This window comes from Solea senegalensis, linkage group LG17 (assembly GCF_019176455.1).
Source record: "Solea senegalensis isolate Sse05_10M linkage group LG17, IFAPA_SoseM_1, whole genome shotgun sequence".
NCBI classification, from domain to species: domain Eukaryota; kingdom Metazoa; phylum Chordata; class Actinopteri; order Pleuronectiformes; family Soleidae; genus Solea; species Solea senegalensis.
The window spans coordinates 15,761,444-15,776,973 of NC_058037.1; the positions used below are offsets into that span (position 1 = coordinate 15,761,444).

Here is a 15,530-nt window from a genome sequence, read left to right on the forward strand (position 1 = left end):
TCACATGGAACAGATTATGTGTGAATGTAGAGAATGTAGACTATTAATGTTCGGAAGAGACGCGCGCACAACTTTAAGTTAGACGTCAGGGCAGTAAACAATACAGCGGAGGCACCGATGAATGATTGCAAATGTTTCATTAGATGCACGTGTGTGTATGGCTGCAGTCAAACGTTTAAGGCACATAGTAAATTTACAAACTCAGTACAGAAACGACAGGTTGTCAAATGTTAATGCTCTGTTTTTATGTGGAATCATTGTGTGTTCACCTGAACCTCTTTTTGTTGTTTATCTAAGACTTTCTACCTGCGTTTTATTACAAGAGCTATTTTTCTTCGTGCACACACAGCATTTTATAAGTTGAAGTCAGGGGAAAACGGCCAGAGCTTTTCCAGAGGCTTCAGTTCATTTTCATGAAATCAAAAATAGTTCAAGTAGGATTGTCTGCTGTCAAGACTGTCAAGATATTTAGTAGAAAACCCTCTTCCATCTATCTCAGCTCTTTCTCCTGATCCACTGGCTACTACACGGGAATATGAGAATGATATACAAGAATATATTATATATTATAGAAGGTTATTGACTAAATATGAGTGTACCTTATAAATAAGGTGGACAAAACTTTAGCACAAGCCACATTTACAATAGCATAAATACCAGGTTTTGAGTCATTGTAATGAATATTGTGATGGCTTGTTGGATGTTTACAGTGGTGTCATGAAAATGTGTACTCCGAAACTGCAGGGGGAGCTCCATAGAGAAAAAGAAGTGCAACGTTCGGCTTTAAACTATGTTTTCTTTTTCTGTAAACGTGGCATCATTTACAGAAACACTGTAGTATATATATATATATATATATATATATATATATATATATATATATATATATATATATATATATATATATATATGCATAGCCTGTAGGTGGTGCAACACTGCCACAAAAAGACACAAAAAACAGAGAAGAAGACATGTAGCATGTACATAATGAAGCTTGCATGCTGCATACAAACAAAATGTGTATATATGTATATATATATTTATAAATATATATGTATATATATATATATATATATACATATAGTCTTCTTTTAACTTTGAAAAATCATCAAAATGTGGTGATTTGACTCATAATGTTTTCAGTGAAGAGTCTAAAATTGAATTTTTCTCATCTTGATGACGACTCAAAGCTGCTTTTTCACACTATTTCACATCCATTCACTCACACAGCTTATATCCATTCATTCACTGCTGCAAAACTATCAGAGGAGAAGTGTCTTTCTCAGCATGTAGACAAACAGAGGCGGGGGATCAAACCCACAAAGCTTCGGTTGAACAATGTCCAGCTACCCACCACTGATCCACCCCAAACGCCCCAGTTTTACCCCTCAAAATACACTGGTTTGCAGATCGGTTTGTGTTGACTTTTCAGAATAAACATTCCGTGTTGACATGTTTTCACTTAAATACATAACAGAAAAAATCCGTGCAAGCCCAGCGTGCTCCCGTTTCTGTGCAAGAAGTACCACGTCTCCAGCTGTCCAGCCGTGCGGACGTGAGAAGCAAGCAGTGTGAATTGGCGGAGCTGTGCAGATCATGGCGCAGCGCATCTGTTCCGCAACCAGTGTATTTTGGGGGTAAGTTGGCTTTATTATTTTTTGTTTTGTTTACAGAGCACAAATGATGTTCAAATATTAATTTTAATGACCAATCACTCATTTTATTGGAGCAAAATTTAACATCACATCACAGTCACTCATCGTCACCACTTGTCGTGCATGCTTCACAGTACAAAGCAGCCATTTACAGAACTGACTCAAACACCTGGAAGTCATTTCAGTGATCAAGTACCAACTGTCATGTAAGAGTCACCTTTTACACACCGGTCTAATTAATTCTGACTGAGGTTTGTCGTTGAAAAAAGAAAAAAACTGGTCCATGTTTAATGAACTCACACAGACAGAGACCTGATTCTCTCCCACCTCCATCTTCCAGCGGCTCAGCCATTCTTCTCTCTGTCTCCTGCTGATGTAGTACGGGTCTCCGGCCTGGAAGGTCACTCTGGGTACTGGCCTCCTCCGCAGCCTCCCAGTCTCAACCTGCACACACACACACACACGCACAGATGTTTACTACACTCTAAAACCTGAGTGTTGGCTGCATTGCTTTCATGTAAAATTAAAGCTGCAGTGCGTAACTTTCTTTTCATTTAAACCAAATGAGTTCACACTTTTCTGATTACGTCTATGAGCTCCACACGTCTCTCCCTGTGTTTCTCAGTGTGGCGGTGTTTAGATCAAGTGTCGCTCAGTGACATTTCCCATGCTGCACACAGGAAGTGGTTCATTTTTCTGTAAAAATGCATGCTTCTATTACAACTCAACTGGATTATCGTAACGCGCTCGACATAAGGGTTAGCCAGGCCTCTGTTCCCAGTTCACTACAGAATCAATTTTAAGGCGGAACTTTGTATGGATTTTACCCTAATTTAACGGCGTCAGAGTCACTGCGATGGTTAAATATGGGGTGGAGTTAAATATGGGGTGGAGTGGCTCAGTGGTTAAGACCGGTACCCTGTGTGCAAAAGACATCATGGTCGCAAGTTCGACTCCACCCCTGGCTGACTGTACTCAATTCCATTGTAAGTCCAGAGTCCTAATTTTGAGGACTCTGGAAAACCAGCCAGAGTTCTCAAAATTAGGAGATCTCGCGAAGAGCATGAATTTTGTAACTAGTTGCATAACAGATGCAAACAGGTTAGAGTTTGACTGAAAGCACAAAGAATCGCCCACGGAAAGTGAATTTGTCTGCTCAAAAAAACTTGATGGTTTGATGCTATAAATGCTTCTAGTCACCGCCTGACCGCGCTCTGCTGCTGTATACACACAAATGCTCCTGTAACATTCATCAAACAGAGGCAGAATAAGAAAAGTTACGCACTGCAGTAGCTTTAAAAAACAGAAGAGTCTTTCCTCACCTCTCTGGGAGAGTCGCAGTTTCTGTCGTCTGGCTCTTCTGCAGGAAAAGAGAAGTTACAGGAAACGGTCCATTTGTACAGATTTAACAAGAGTTTTTAATGAGGACGTAAAGTCACTTTGCTGCGACATATACATATTATAATTCCAGATAATCCTGACATCAAACATACACGGATTCCTGCCTGCAATCATTACCAAACTTCTGTCAAATTATAAATGATATATTATATGAAGACTTTGCATTACGGCCGTACCCTTGCTCCTGTCGCTGTGCTCTAGTTTCCGACGCCCGCGCTTCTTGCGAGGGGAGGGGGTGGCCTCCGGCTCCTCGGGCGGGGTTGGCGGGGCGTTAGCACACGGGTCAGAGGTCGCCATCTCCTGGGAAACAGATGGAACACAGTTGAGTTCTGAGAACACTGGCGCTCGCCCTCGTCTAGACCCATTAAAGCACGCTACAAACATGTTAAACACACACACAATCAAAGAGCATCTGCACACACACACACACACACGAGTGTGAGTCTGGCCTTGTTAGTGCGACACAGAGCAGGTGTGTGTGCAGCAGAGCGTGTGTGTAAAACCCCCCAAAACTCCTATTTACACACACACATACACATACATGCGCTTCTCATATGACATATTAATGTCACTAACGATGTTAATGATAAATCATCTACATCAGGGGTCAGCAATTGGTGGCATGTGGGCCAAAACTGGCCCGCCGGGCATCAGTATGTGGCCGGGCAGAAATAATTAAATGAGATTATGTTGCTAGAAATTACAGTTAAACTAAATGAAGTGTTTGGTTTGAAAAATACAAACAAAACACCGCTGTTGTCATGGAGACAGCCAGGTTTGGTCCCTTAAATAATTACTTGCGGTAAGAAGAAGAAGTAGCAGTAATTCTTAACGTTTAAATGGTGAACAATAAATATTAACTCGCACGCATTTGTCTTTAGTTTAGTTTAAGGCAGCAAATTTTTGGGTTCAAGGGTTTTTGTTAGTGACTGAGGACGTTTTGGCCCAAATATTCAATTGCTTACAAAGAAAAATGGGCATTTACTTGCTGATCCCTGCTCTAAATGATGGACGCATTGTGGACATTAAAGGAAAACCATTAACTCAAATGCTAACAAAGGCCTGCAGCGTTTTTTATTTTTTAATGTACGTGTGTGCCAGTAAAAAGGGCGAACAGCTTTTATGGACAAGTCGTTAAAAGGTAAAGAGCAAAGGTGAAAGCTTGGGCTCAGAGGCTACGCTAACGCCAACTTCCACTTACTTGTAATGAGCAGCCCCATAAAACAGCCTCGGGACCCACTTTGAATTACCCTGTACTTCATCAGAAGACATTATTTTATACATATATATATATATATATGTATAAAAGGGCTTTTAGTCATAAAAACGTCAGAGGATTTATATTATGGCATTAATGTGTGACAGTGTGTGCTGTATAAGGTCATTTATGTGGGAGTCAATGCAAGTTATCGAGCTCTTAGAAGCTGCAGGGAGTTTAATAATTACGGAAAGGTAATTAGCAACTATTTTAGTTGATTCAATTATAATTTTAGACGTTTTTAGGGCAAAAAGGCAAATGTTTCCAGCTTCTCAAGCACGAAAATGTGATGCTTTTCTTTCAGTAAATACAGTTTAATTACATTTTCATGTGTAGATGTGACAAAATCAGACATTTAACATGTTGTGTTCATTACTTGTTGTTATATTACACAAAAGTATAATATAATATAATATAATATAATATAACATAATATACTATAATATAATATAATATAATATAATATTATATTATATTATATAATATAACAAAATATAATATAATATAATATAATAAAGCTGCAGCCCTTGCTGACATTCATCCAGTAAGGTTTTAATGATTAATTATTGACGATATTTGTCTATATTTTACATTCACAGATGCGACAATGCATGTTTATTATTTATTACCTTGCCCTGCTGCTGTGACACTGTAAATTACCCCTTTGTGCGATTAATAAAGGGCTTTATTTTCTCTTAACTTATCTTTACCGATAAACTTAACTTATCAAAGCTGAGGATACACTTGTACACTGTGGTGCATCAGTGTTAAATGGTTTGTTTTGAGCTTTCTGAAGTTGTTTTAGTGTGTGAATTTATTGGCGTTGTATATTTTTATTGTATTCTTTGTATGTTTTTTATTAAATTACTGTAGTAGCGGATCATGATTTGTTTCACTATAAAAAAAGTCTAATTTAATGTAAATATAAGTGGTCTGTGAGGCTGCTCGTGTGTGTCACACATTCGCTGCACGTTGGGACAAAACATCGGGTTAAAAACAACAAGTGCATTTCTATTTACAGCTTTAAAACAACAAAAAACACACAGGATGCAACACAGGGAAAGTTTAAAGACAAGTTCAAATCAAACACATGAAAAGCACTTGTCTAGATTCAACCACTTGAGTCAAGTGGTTGAAATCAGCGTTAAAAACTCGCTAGGTACAAAGTATATAAAAGTATATAACTTCACAACACTTAATAAATAAATAAATACATTAGCTTGCATGAATTCTAAAAAAACAAAGCATGGCATGAATTAGCGCAGATGAAAAACTGTTTTAAATAAAAACAAGTGCACCAGGATCTATCACGTGCACGTACGACGCCTTCATGTGCCCTCGACGAGAACACATGCCCTCAACATTTACCACCTTAACCCCAACACGACATTAAAGCTGCATTAAGCTTTTGGTTTTCTTTAAATACACTACATCAGTTTCTACAACTACACTTGTTAAGCAAACAACTCTCTACTTACACATTCAGCAGAAACAGAAGGAATCTGGACTCGCAGTCATCTTTTTGGCCACATGTCGAATGTAAATCCCAATTCAGTTTGGTCCACAGACTCTTGAGAGAGGAAATAAAATATCTGGAAGTCTTTTTTTGTTTTGCTATGTCTTCGACGCTCTTCAGCCTCCTCGCCTCTCCGCCATTTAGAGCTAAACAGGAAGTGTACAGTCGGCCCCCCATGTGAGCCGGTCGCACACTTCCTTCTGTGAAAGCAGGTGCACTGGTTTCATTTTTATTTAGGGGGCCGGGTTGAATTCATGATTTTAATGTTTTGATTTTTGGAAAACATCACTTAATGCAGCTTTAAAGTTGGACTGAGTGAATAAAACTAGTGTGTCTGACTCCTTCCAGCTCTTTTTTTTTTCTCACGTGGAAACTTCACGTCTGACTTCACCGCGTCCACGGCGACACAATCCAATGAATCAATCAAGTTTTTTAAGGTTTTTTAGTTTTGATGAAACCCAGGGGAAGGCTGAGTGAGCAGGGAACAGGATGTAGCAAACAATAAAACAATAGTGCACCAAACAATAGTTAAATAGGCAAACCTAGTGCAGAAATCACATGCATGACAGATATTTTACACCGCAAGTCAAAAAGTCTATTGTTATTTACACGGCGGCACACGCAACAAACACATTAGGAAGAATGTGTTTTTAGATGAGGCAAAAGTACTTTGCTTTATAGTATCAGTGAAGCACATGTGAGGTACAGAAATATGCACGTCAGGCTTTTTGTTCACAGTTAAATGTTCTAAATGTTCAAAACAGAAAATGACAATGTTAAATACCATTTTTCACCTTTTTCACAATATTTGTGTTTCTCATTTCAGTTTTTCTAGCTAAAACTAGTGATAGCTACCATGGATACGACGGTGGTTAAAGCAGCTATCAGTGGATTAACTGACTTTATAAAGTAATCTAACACAAACCCTACAACATTACAATGGAATGATGTAACATCTTGGGCTGAAAAGAAATTCCCAGTAAATTTCCATAAACTTTACAAAGGATCTTTAGTTTGGGAATTTTGGAAATATTCCAAATTGAATTTTTTGATAATTAACTTTTTTTGCTTTGTCATAAAGCAGACATGCAAGCAACATGACATCATTTAAAAAAAACATGACACAGATTAAATTGTATATATAACTACATATATATATATATATATAATGACAGGTAAGTACATAGGTATGGAATTAGGTAGGTCAGAATGTAGGTACGAAGTTAAGTACGTGGGTAAGTTAGGTACCTAGGTACAAAGTTAGGTAGGTAGGTAGGAAATTAAGTAGGTAGGTAGGTACAAAGCCAGGTAGGTAGGTAGGTAGGTAAGTAAATGCAAAATAATACATTCTTGAATAAATGACTTGACTTTGATTCTAGTACACATACACTTACATGATTTAAATCAGAGGAGCCAAAGTAGCGGTAGTAACTCGTTCAGCTAATTCAATACTATAATAATATTGGTCAAATACCGGTATATATACTGTGTATATATATATATATATATAGACATATATATAAATGTTTTTATTGTGAAGTATACATCATTCCATAACAAAAAACACTTTTACTTTGAAATTCTGTGAAATATCACCATGTGTAGCTTTACTGTGATTATAATTTTTAAGCTCATATTGTCCACCCGCTACTTAACAGTTGTTTTTTCCCCCACTTTTTTTTCATCTTGACCAGACTAGACTCCCATTGGTCCACAGGTCATTTTAGTTTGACCCCCTTGACATAAAAGAATTTCAAATTAAAACATTTTGTTTTTTTGTTTTTTTGGGGGGTTTTGAAGCACCAGCCACAACCTCGTAAAATATTCCTGTCAAACACCAAGAACACAACCGCAGTTTCTCCACAGTCTCTCTGGGACTTCTGTGGTTTTGGCGCTGAACAGAAACGCCAGAGGAAACCAGACGCATATGTGAAAAAAAATCTAAATCAAGAAACACATAAATCACTACGGTGATAATTTAGTATTTTAGCCATTTCATAGGACAAAGTGTATCATTAAGTGAGCATGAAAAGTTTCACTAGTTGACATCACAAGTAGGATTTTTTTCAGTATAGTCAGTCAGTGTGTAAATGTTGGGAAACGCTCAAACATACAGTATCTCTTTATAATCCTACTGTACTTCAAAATACCATGAAACCACAAGCACACACACACACACACATACAGAAACACCAGCAGCTGCTGCACACATGCTGCCAGAGGCAGGAGAAAAGAGAGAAATTAAGGCAACAGGGGGGAAGGAGAGAGAGAGAGAGAGAGAGAGAGAGAGGAAGAGGGGAAGAGCCTCACATCTATCTTCTGTTACAGTGTTGAGCGGGTGAGTGACAAAGAAAACTAGAGAGCAGCCAAAAACATCACACAAGGAGAGAGAGTGTGAAGTGGAGAAGGAAAACAAATTGTGAGGCTTAAAATGATGATTTAGCCGACTTAACTGCCCATAAAACCATCGTTATTACTGTGTGTGATAGAGGAGGTGAATGAGTGAGAGAAGGAGTGAAGTGAAGAAGACAAAGGAGGAAACAGGACATCTCTGCTCCCTATATTTAGTGTCACTCACAGCTCAGAACAATAGCTCTATTCCTGGATACACTCCAGTGTTTGTGTGTGTGTATTTTAAGTACATCTGTGTACAAATACACAACAAAATACTGCATATTATACTCATAATACTAGGCCTGTGCTCAAAAAATGTACATAGGGTGGAATATTGTGAGGTGTACAGTATGTTTTTAAAACCCAGTAACAGCAAATGCTGAGATGGTAGTTGGATGTTTGAGATGACACCAATTTTTTTCCGTTTTCCGTGAGTCTAACTATTTTTTTTTTTTTAGGTAATTCTCCTTCATATAGTCACATCATGTATATTTTTTTAATGTTAAGAGATTTCAGTTCATATTTGAGACATTGTAAGCGTTAAAAAGTAGATGTCATTACCGTAGAAAAATTAGTCAGTCAAGATTATTTTGCCCGGGATAATCACAACACAAAATGTTCATATCATCCCATGTCTTATCATTTTCACATAGTATGTTTTATCTCACCTAGTATACATACTTTTAAGTCTATAACTACTACTACTGCTGGTATACGACATGCTACTATAGTTACTAACTATTACTAACGCCACAGTATCAGATTACTACTGCTGCTAATGATAATATTATTGCTACTCAGGGGTGAGAATTACTAGAGACACCATGATACGAAATAATCACAATATTTATGTCACGATATAATATTATCACAACATAGAGTATTTACGAAATCAATATATTGCGATATACTGACACAATAACTCTAGTGAGAGTGAGCACCGTCGAGTGGACTGAAATGACAATTGTTTGTTTTTTTATGCTAATCCACAAAATGTTTAATGTTTATTAGTAAATAATTAGTTAAACAATAACAGAATATGCTAAACAAATATTGACACTCGGTGTCTCAAAAGCGATATATCATTGATATCATTGCCACGCAAAATATATACTAATTTCCACTGGCACTGCTAGTACTAATGTCTATGTCAGTTTCCATACTATCAAAAAAAATAGGGAATCAAACTTTATTCATATGTCACTTTTAATCCATAATACTCCATCCAGTTTTTGAATTTTCTAGAGTCTAGGAGTTACGGTAATGAGAAGTAAGCGTGCCAAATCCTGTCAGCCACAACAGGACGGACACAGAAGGGTTAAATAATAAAAACAACCAATACTACCACTACTACTACTACTACAACAGCTACTAGCTGCCATAGCAACAACTTCTGCTACTGTTTTCAACAGGTCCTGTAATGAACCTGCAGACATCAAAGCATGATCACACATGAACACACACACACATGAACACACGTACAGTATGAGTGACAAGAGGATGAATGGAGAGAGAAGTGAGGAGATGCCAAAGACATGAGGTCAGTCTGACAGAAGAAGCACAGAGAGAGAGTCATTACCACTGCACAGATTATCACTGCAGGCCCAGAGGTGATTGGAAGGTTGCCAGTTCAAACCCCCCAGTCAGGCGAAACACAAGGGAAGTGCAGTTAAGTAACAGGGTCATCTTGTAAAAGTACTAGTGCACAAACTACAACAAGCAAACTAACTTTGAGCTGACCTGGAAAAAAAAAAACACTGTGCAGGTTTTGCTCACATTTACTTAAAAATATACAAAGTAAAAAAACACATTTTAAGCACCACTAACTTTATATAATTCATTATGTGCCGATTCATTGGTTTGAGTGTGTTCTGATTTTTCAGCTTCTTAAATGTGAATATTTTCTAGGTTCTTTGCTCCATTTAACAAATAAAAGTTTAAAACTGACTTATAATGGTTTGTCGATAAAAACAAGACACAGTGGGAAACAATGATCAACACTTTACATTTTATGGATCAAACAAGTACGCGATTAATGGAGAAAATAATCAACAGATTAGTTGCTGCCCTACACCTCCACGGTGACCACGTTCCGGAAGATAACGAGCCAATAACAATGCTCTAAACCAGTGGTTCTCAAACGTTTTAATACCAATACAAGCACCAGCTGAGAAAATATTAGTGACACCATTATCAGCTACGGACTTTTCCCAGGAGGCAGATTTATTCCCAAAAGGATCATTTGATCTCTCATCATCCTCCTCTTCCTCCACACACTGGTGTAGTGACATTAGATTAATATGGAGCAAGAGATACAGTTAAATTATTATTATTTGTTTCATTTTCTGGTGTATATACAATAGAACAATATTTCTGATTTTTTTCCTCCAAGTGCCACCAGAGGATGCTCGCGTACTACTGGTGGTACACACCCCACAGTTTGAGAACCACAGCTCTACATGGTATTTTAGAATGTCCCCAGATAGATAGATAGATAAATAAATACAAACTGAGCAGTACTATATTACTCCATGTGAAACAAATAAGAGACAGAAGTGATATTAACAGTAAAACATAGCAGCCATTTTGGAATCCTAAGAAGAGTTGAAGAAACAGATGTTGTTGTTAAATCAGTTCAGTTTTAAAATTCTTGGTGCACTTTTTTTCCCCTTGAATTCATTAACGTGAGAAAATGAGTTGTTTTTCAAAAAATCACGGCGCCTTCATCTCCATGGCAACTGTGGACAAAACTCCTCAGGGGTATCGTTTCAATTGCTGTTGGTTCATGACTCGCCAATACTGTCGTTAATTTACAGTAATTGGGAGAAAGCTGATGTTCTGCTTGACTGCATTACTACAGTATGACTACAGTATCCACCACATCTGTTTTTACTGTCACTGGATTAAATACCTACATCTTTGTCAAACAGTGGGAGGATTAAGCTGTAGATGTGTAGAATTATTCAAATCTTCTAATGTGGAAAACGAGATCAATCAGTCCTTTTTTTTTTATTCAACTTTTTACACTACGTTCTGTGGCGAGTGCCGTCCAGGTATGGTAATACAGTATTTATACAAATTTGAAATAATTATACTAGCACATAGTTTAACATCCCATTTAGCAATTATTTAGTTTTAAAGACAGTTCATTCCTCATTCATCAAGGACGCTGTTGATATAAATTTGTAATTCAGAGGCAGCTTCACTTGACCTTCAGCGAGGAGTTGTTGACACAGCAGCATCACAACAGGAAGCATGTGTGTGTGGTTTATGAAAACGTGTTTAAACGTGTTTAAAATCCCTAAAAAGAGTTTGTCTGTGGTCTGATTTATTCATTTCTCACTCCTCCTCCTTCTAAACCACAAACAAGTGAGTGGGTTGAGGCCAACAGTCATGTAAAGCTTTTTCATTCTTCTGACTCAAACCACTTTTGACCCTGAAGGCTTTGATTTGTATTCCACAGTAATCTGATGAACTGCTGAAGATGCCTCTTCTCTCCTATTCTCTGAATTAAAGACACAGCATGTAACACAGTATGAGACAAGAACCTTGAAGAGAATCTTTCCTGATTTCTATTCAAGGGAAGGGACTGATCCATTTTGGTCACCTTGTGATAACATCATCATCTGCTTCACCAGCTCTGTTCAAAACTTCCTATGAAACGCCTGAATAAAAGAAGGTACTACTGTTTAGCCCTTTACTTTTTTTTGTTGTCTGCACTTTGTGCTACTAAGGCTTTAACTGTAAAGCGTAAACACACAAACACACAGTGAAACCAAATAAGACAACAAAACAACATTTTCCCATGATCTCACACTGCTCCCTGATCCATACCGGAAGATCCCTGTCTTCTACTTCCTGTCACCGCTAATTGGTTGATGACATTTAAAAGAAGACACCTTAACCCTAACCTCTATTGCAGGGGTGTCAAACGCATATTAGTTCAGCCTAAGATTGTGAAAAAATTAAGCGCCATTTCAACAATATGAGATTATTTAGTCACAGGTATCTGGAACTGAAAAATATAGTAGTTTGTATAGTATACATTTTAACATCCTTGGGGCCAGATTGGACCCTCTGGTGGGCCTGTTCTGGCCCGCAGGTCATATGTTTGAAATCCCAGCTCTAATGAACGGGCGTAGGTTTGGTTATGACATTGGTGGGGTCATATCAGCACATCACCTGCGCTCTCTCTCATATCCTCTGTGACTCGCAGCGATATTATTCCTGCTCTGCTGTGATGCATTCACTGGCACTCGTAAAAACCTGTCTCTAACATTGGTGGGGATAATCTGGCTTTCTCTAAACCATACGCACACTTATGCCCCTTGTGCTAATGTGCATTAATTAAATAAAAGTTTTACTAAAAGTACTAACTTAAAGTCTGGTTGCTTTTTTAATGGTTTTCTCTATGGAGCTCCCCCTACAGTTTCGGAGTAGATATTTTTACACCACAGTAAACATCCACCCATCCATCGTCTAACACTATCCTACTTTTTATGCTTCTGTGTTTTTCACTTCTCACCATTCCAAAAAAGCTGGTCCGACATTTACTTGTGTGTGGCCCCTCGCTCAGTTACTCCTTCTTCTTCTTCTCTTCTGTTCCACCGTGAATTAAAGACACAGTATGTAACACAGTATGGAACAAGAACCACAAAGAGAAAATCCTTATTTCTATTCAAGGGAAGGGACAGCGATATCACTGCCAGTACCTGTTTCTCACAAGACTTTGCAAACCTCCTGATTCTGAGGACTCCGGGTCTTTGCAAGGCTGGTTTTCTGCTAACAGACAGTAGGGGGCAGTGTAGACAGCCCCCAATCTCCCCCACAACAAGACATTTACGCATCACAATGAATCTGACGCTGTTAAATCAGGGTAAAAATACAAGAGTTCTGCTTTAAAATCAGAAAGAAGCCTGTTCCGAAAGTCTGGTATGGAACGATTAGCACTAATGACAGTGAACAGTGTAGGAATCATGGTAAATGTTGTCTTGTTGTTTCCACTGTGCATTTATTTATACTTTAGCGACAACCATCAAAACAACATCTCATGTTCATTTGTGGCCACGGCAAGTGAACGGAAAATGTCGAGGTGCTGATAAAAGTGAAAAGAAAAATGATGATGAAGCGGAAAATTATGAGGAAATGAAACCAACATGCACATGTATGCATTGACTGTTAAGTGCTGCAGCCAGTCAGTGCATACATACATTCGGGGGGGGGGGATTCCCCTTTTGTTTTGTTTTTTAGACACAGTATTGATAAAAATAAAACTGTCTTAGTGTGAGACAGAAAAGCAGAACCAAGTGAGGAGGCAATTATCCGCCACACACACTCAAGTGTGACACTTCAAAAATGAAATAAATGTGCTCTCTAAGTGGTTTTACAGTGTGTATGTGCGTATGTGCATATTTAACGTGTCGTCTCAGGTCGGACAGTGGAATTTCACGTAGGTAGAGGAGATCAATCAATACGCCCCATTACGGTTTAAGAAGGCATAAAGGAGCAACGACAGGCTATAATTACAGTACTCACAGGAAGCAGCTGTTTGCGTTTCCTTCCTGGACGGCCCACTCTGCGCTTGCTGCGGGGGCTCGCCGGCGTCCCCTCCTCTGGACTGTCCTGGTCTGCTCCGTCTTCACTCTGACCAATTATAGAGAGAGGCCACATCAAACAGGGAGCCAATGAAACGACTCTATGAAGTCATAATGGATGTCAGCAGTGAGGCCGCATTAAAGCAACAGCGAGCGACCACAAAGGCAGAGCTGGTGAAGAAACACTCTGGGCTATGGAGTGAAAAACTGCAAAACAGGATTAAGTGAATACAGGAGGAGGGGGTAACAGCAGATTGTTGCAATTTTGGCAAACGCCGACTTTTCACACTCGCTGTGACATTTATGCAAAATGAAAATCTGGTGAAGAGAAAATTTAACGGCGGGAATGTGTTTGTTCAAAGTTTGTTGGGTCAAACTGTGAGTGAGGAGCGAGTTAAAGTGTAATTAAACCCCCTCTTCTGCGGCTAACTCCGCCCTATAACTGGTTTTCAAAAAATGTCAAGAAGTGGGCTGAGACCTGAGTGAGTGAGAGGTGGAGCAGCGAGGGGGCGTGGTTGGTGTAATCTGTTGCAGATGTCTAAAGCTGTGTTCACACTGGACGCAACTCAAAGTCCGACGTTGTTTTTTCAGATTTTTCCAACATTTGCGGAAAAATCGTGCTGACGCGACTACCAATCAGCTATGAGATTCTCCAAATGACGCTCAGGGCAACACTCTTCTTCTCTGCAGAATGCCCGTTACTTCCGTTTAAAACACGTCAACTCGCGGCCGGACTAGCGGAGCCGGGAACCAGACCGACAACCTTCAAGTTGAAAGACGACACACTCTACCACTGAGCTACTGTCGCCACATGTGCAGTGGTATCCCCATACTAAACAGTTCAGTTTGGTACAATATGGTACGTATTTTTCCACTGAGAATAGTACGTCTTGTTGACACTATCCAAGCAGGAATATGGTGGATGTCTTCCATTGTTGTCTATCGTGTCGCGTTCGATGTTGTCGCACCAGTACGTCATGCCACCCGGCCTACCGAGTAAAGGTACTGTTCTGAGTTGAAGCGAAAGCCTGACCCAGGTGTTTACAATTCCAGAACTTTAAAGTCTATTGAATAACTGACTGGGAGCCAGTGTTAAGACTTTAAAACTCGAGTAAAGTGCTCGTTTCTTTTTTTTCTTTTTTTAAACTGGTTAAAAGTGGAGCTGCAGGGTTCTGAATGAGTTGCAGCTGTTTAATGCTCTCTTTTGTGGAGACCTTTTCAGGAAAAAGACTGTGACAATAGTCGAGAGGAAAGGACGGACGGGCTACTCCTGGTCTGTTTGGAACATAAAACCCTTTGACTGTGGAGTCTGGATATATTTTTAAGCCGACAGAAGGCATAACCAGTCATGTCATTAATCATAATAATGGCACACGCTGTGTTATTGACTCTGTGTGCTCCTGTAGTCACTTCTGCTGCTGCTGCTGCTCTAAGGCTTGTGTTTGCATTAATGTTGCTGAGTGGTCGCTCAGCGAGGTGCAGAAACTGCTTAGCAACTGTCTCCGACAGGGCACCAGCAGCCGCCGCCGCCGCCGCCGCCACTGCTGCTGCTGCTGACTAAACATTCTGATGTCACTTCCCTGACGATCTGCATAGCAACCAGCCCGAGCGGCTAACGGCCCCGTCGGCCCGGGTGTGCTGTCCATATGCCAGCGCCTCAACTCCTCGCACTTGACACACAAGCACACTTGACACGTCTTAACCACACAGCC

General features: G+C 39.3%; 1 protein-coding gene across 2 annotated transcripts in view; it reads right to left on the reverse strand.

Annotated features, from left to right (window-relative positions):
- dnmt3aa (DNA (cytosine-5-)-methyltransferase 3 alpha a) overlaps window positions 1-15,530 on the reverse strand; it is a 50,614-nt gene that overhangs the window by 23,892 nt on the left and 11,192 nt on the right. For both annotated transcript variants that reach the window (XM_044049890.1, XM_044049889.1), the window contains exons 3-6: window positions 13,760-13,867; window positions 3,233-3,356; window positions 2,978-3,015; window positions 1,956-2,099 (exon numbers count right to left, since the gene is read on the reverse strand). In XM_044049890.1, the coding sequence (XP_043905825.1) occupies window positions 1,956-2,099; window positions 2,978-3,015; window positions 3,233-3,356; window positions 13,760-13,867 (414 nt within the window). The remainder of the gene's footprint in view (window positions 1-1,955; window positions 2,100-2,977; window positions 3,016-3,232; window positions 3,357-13,759; window positions 13,868-15,530) is intronic.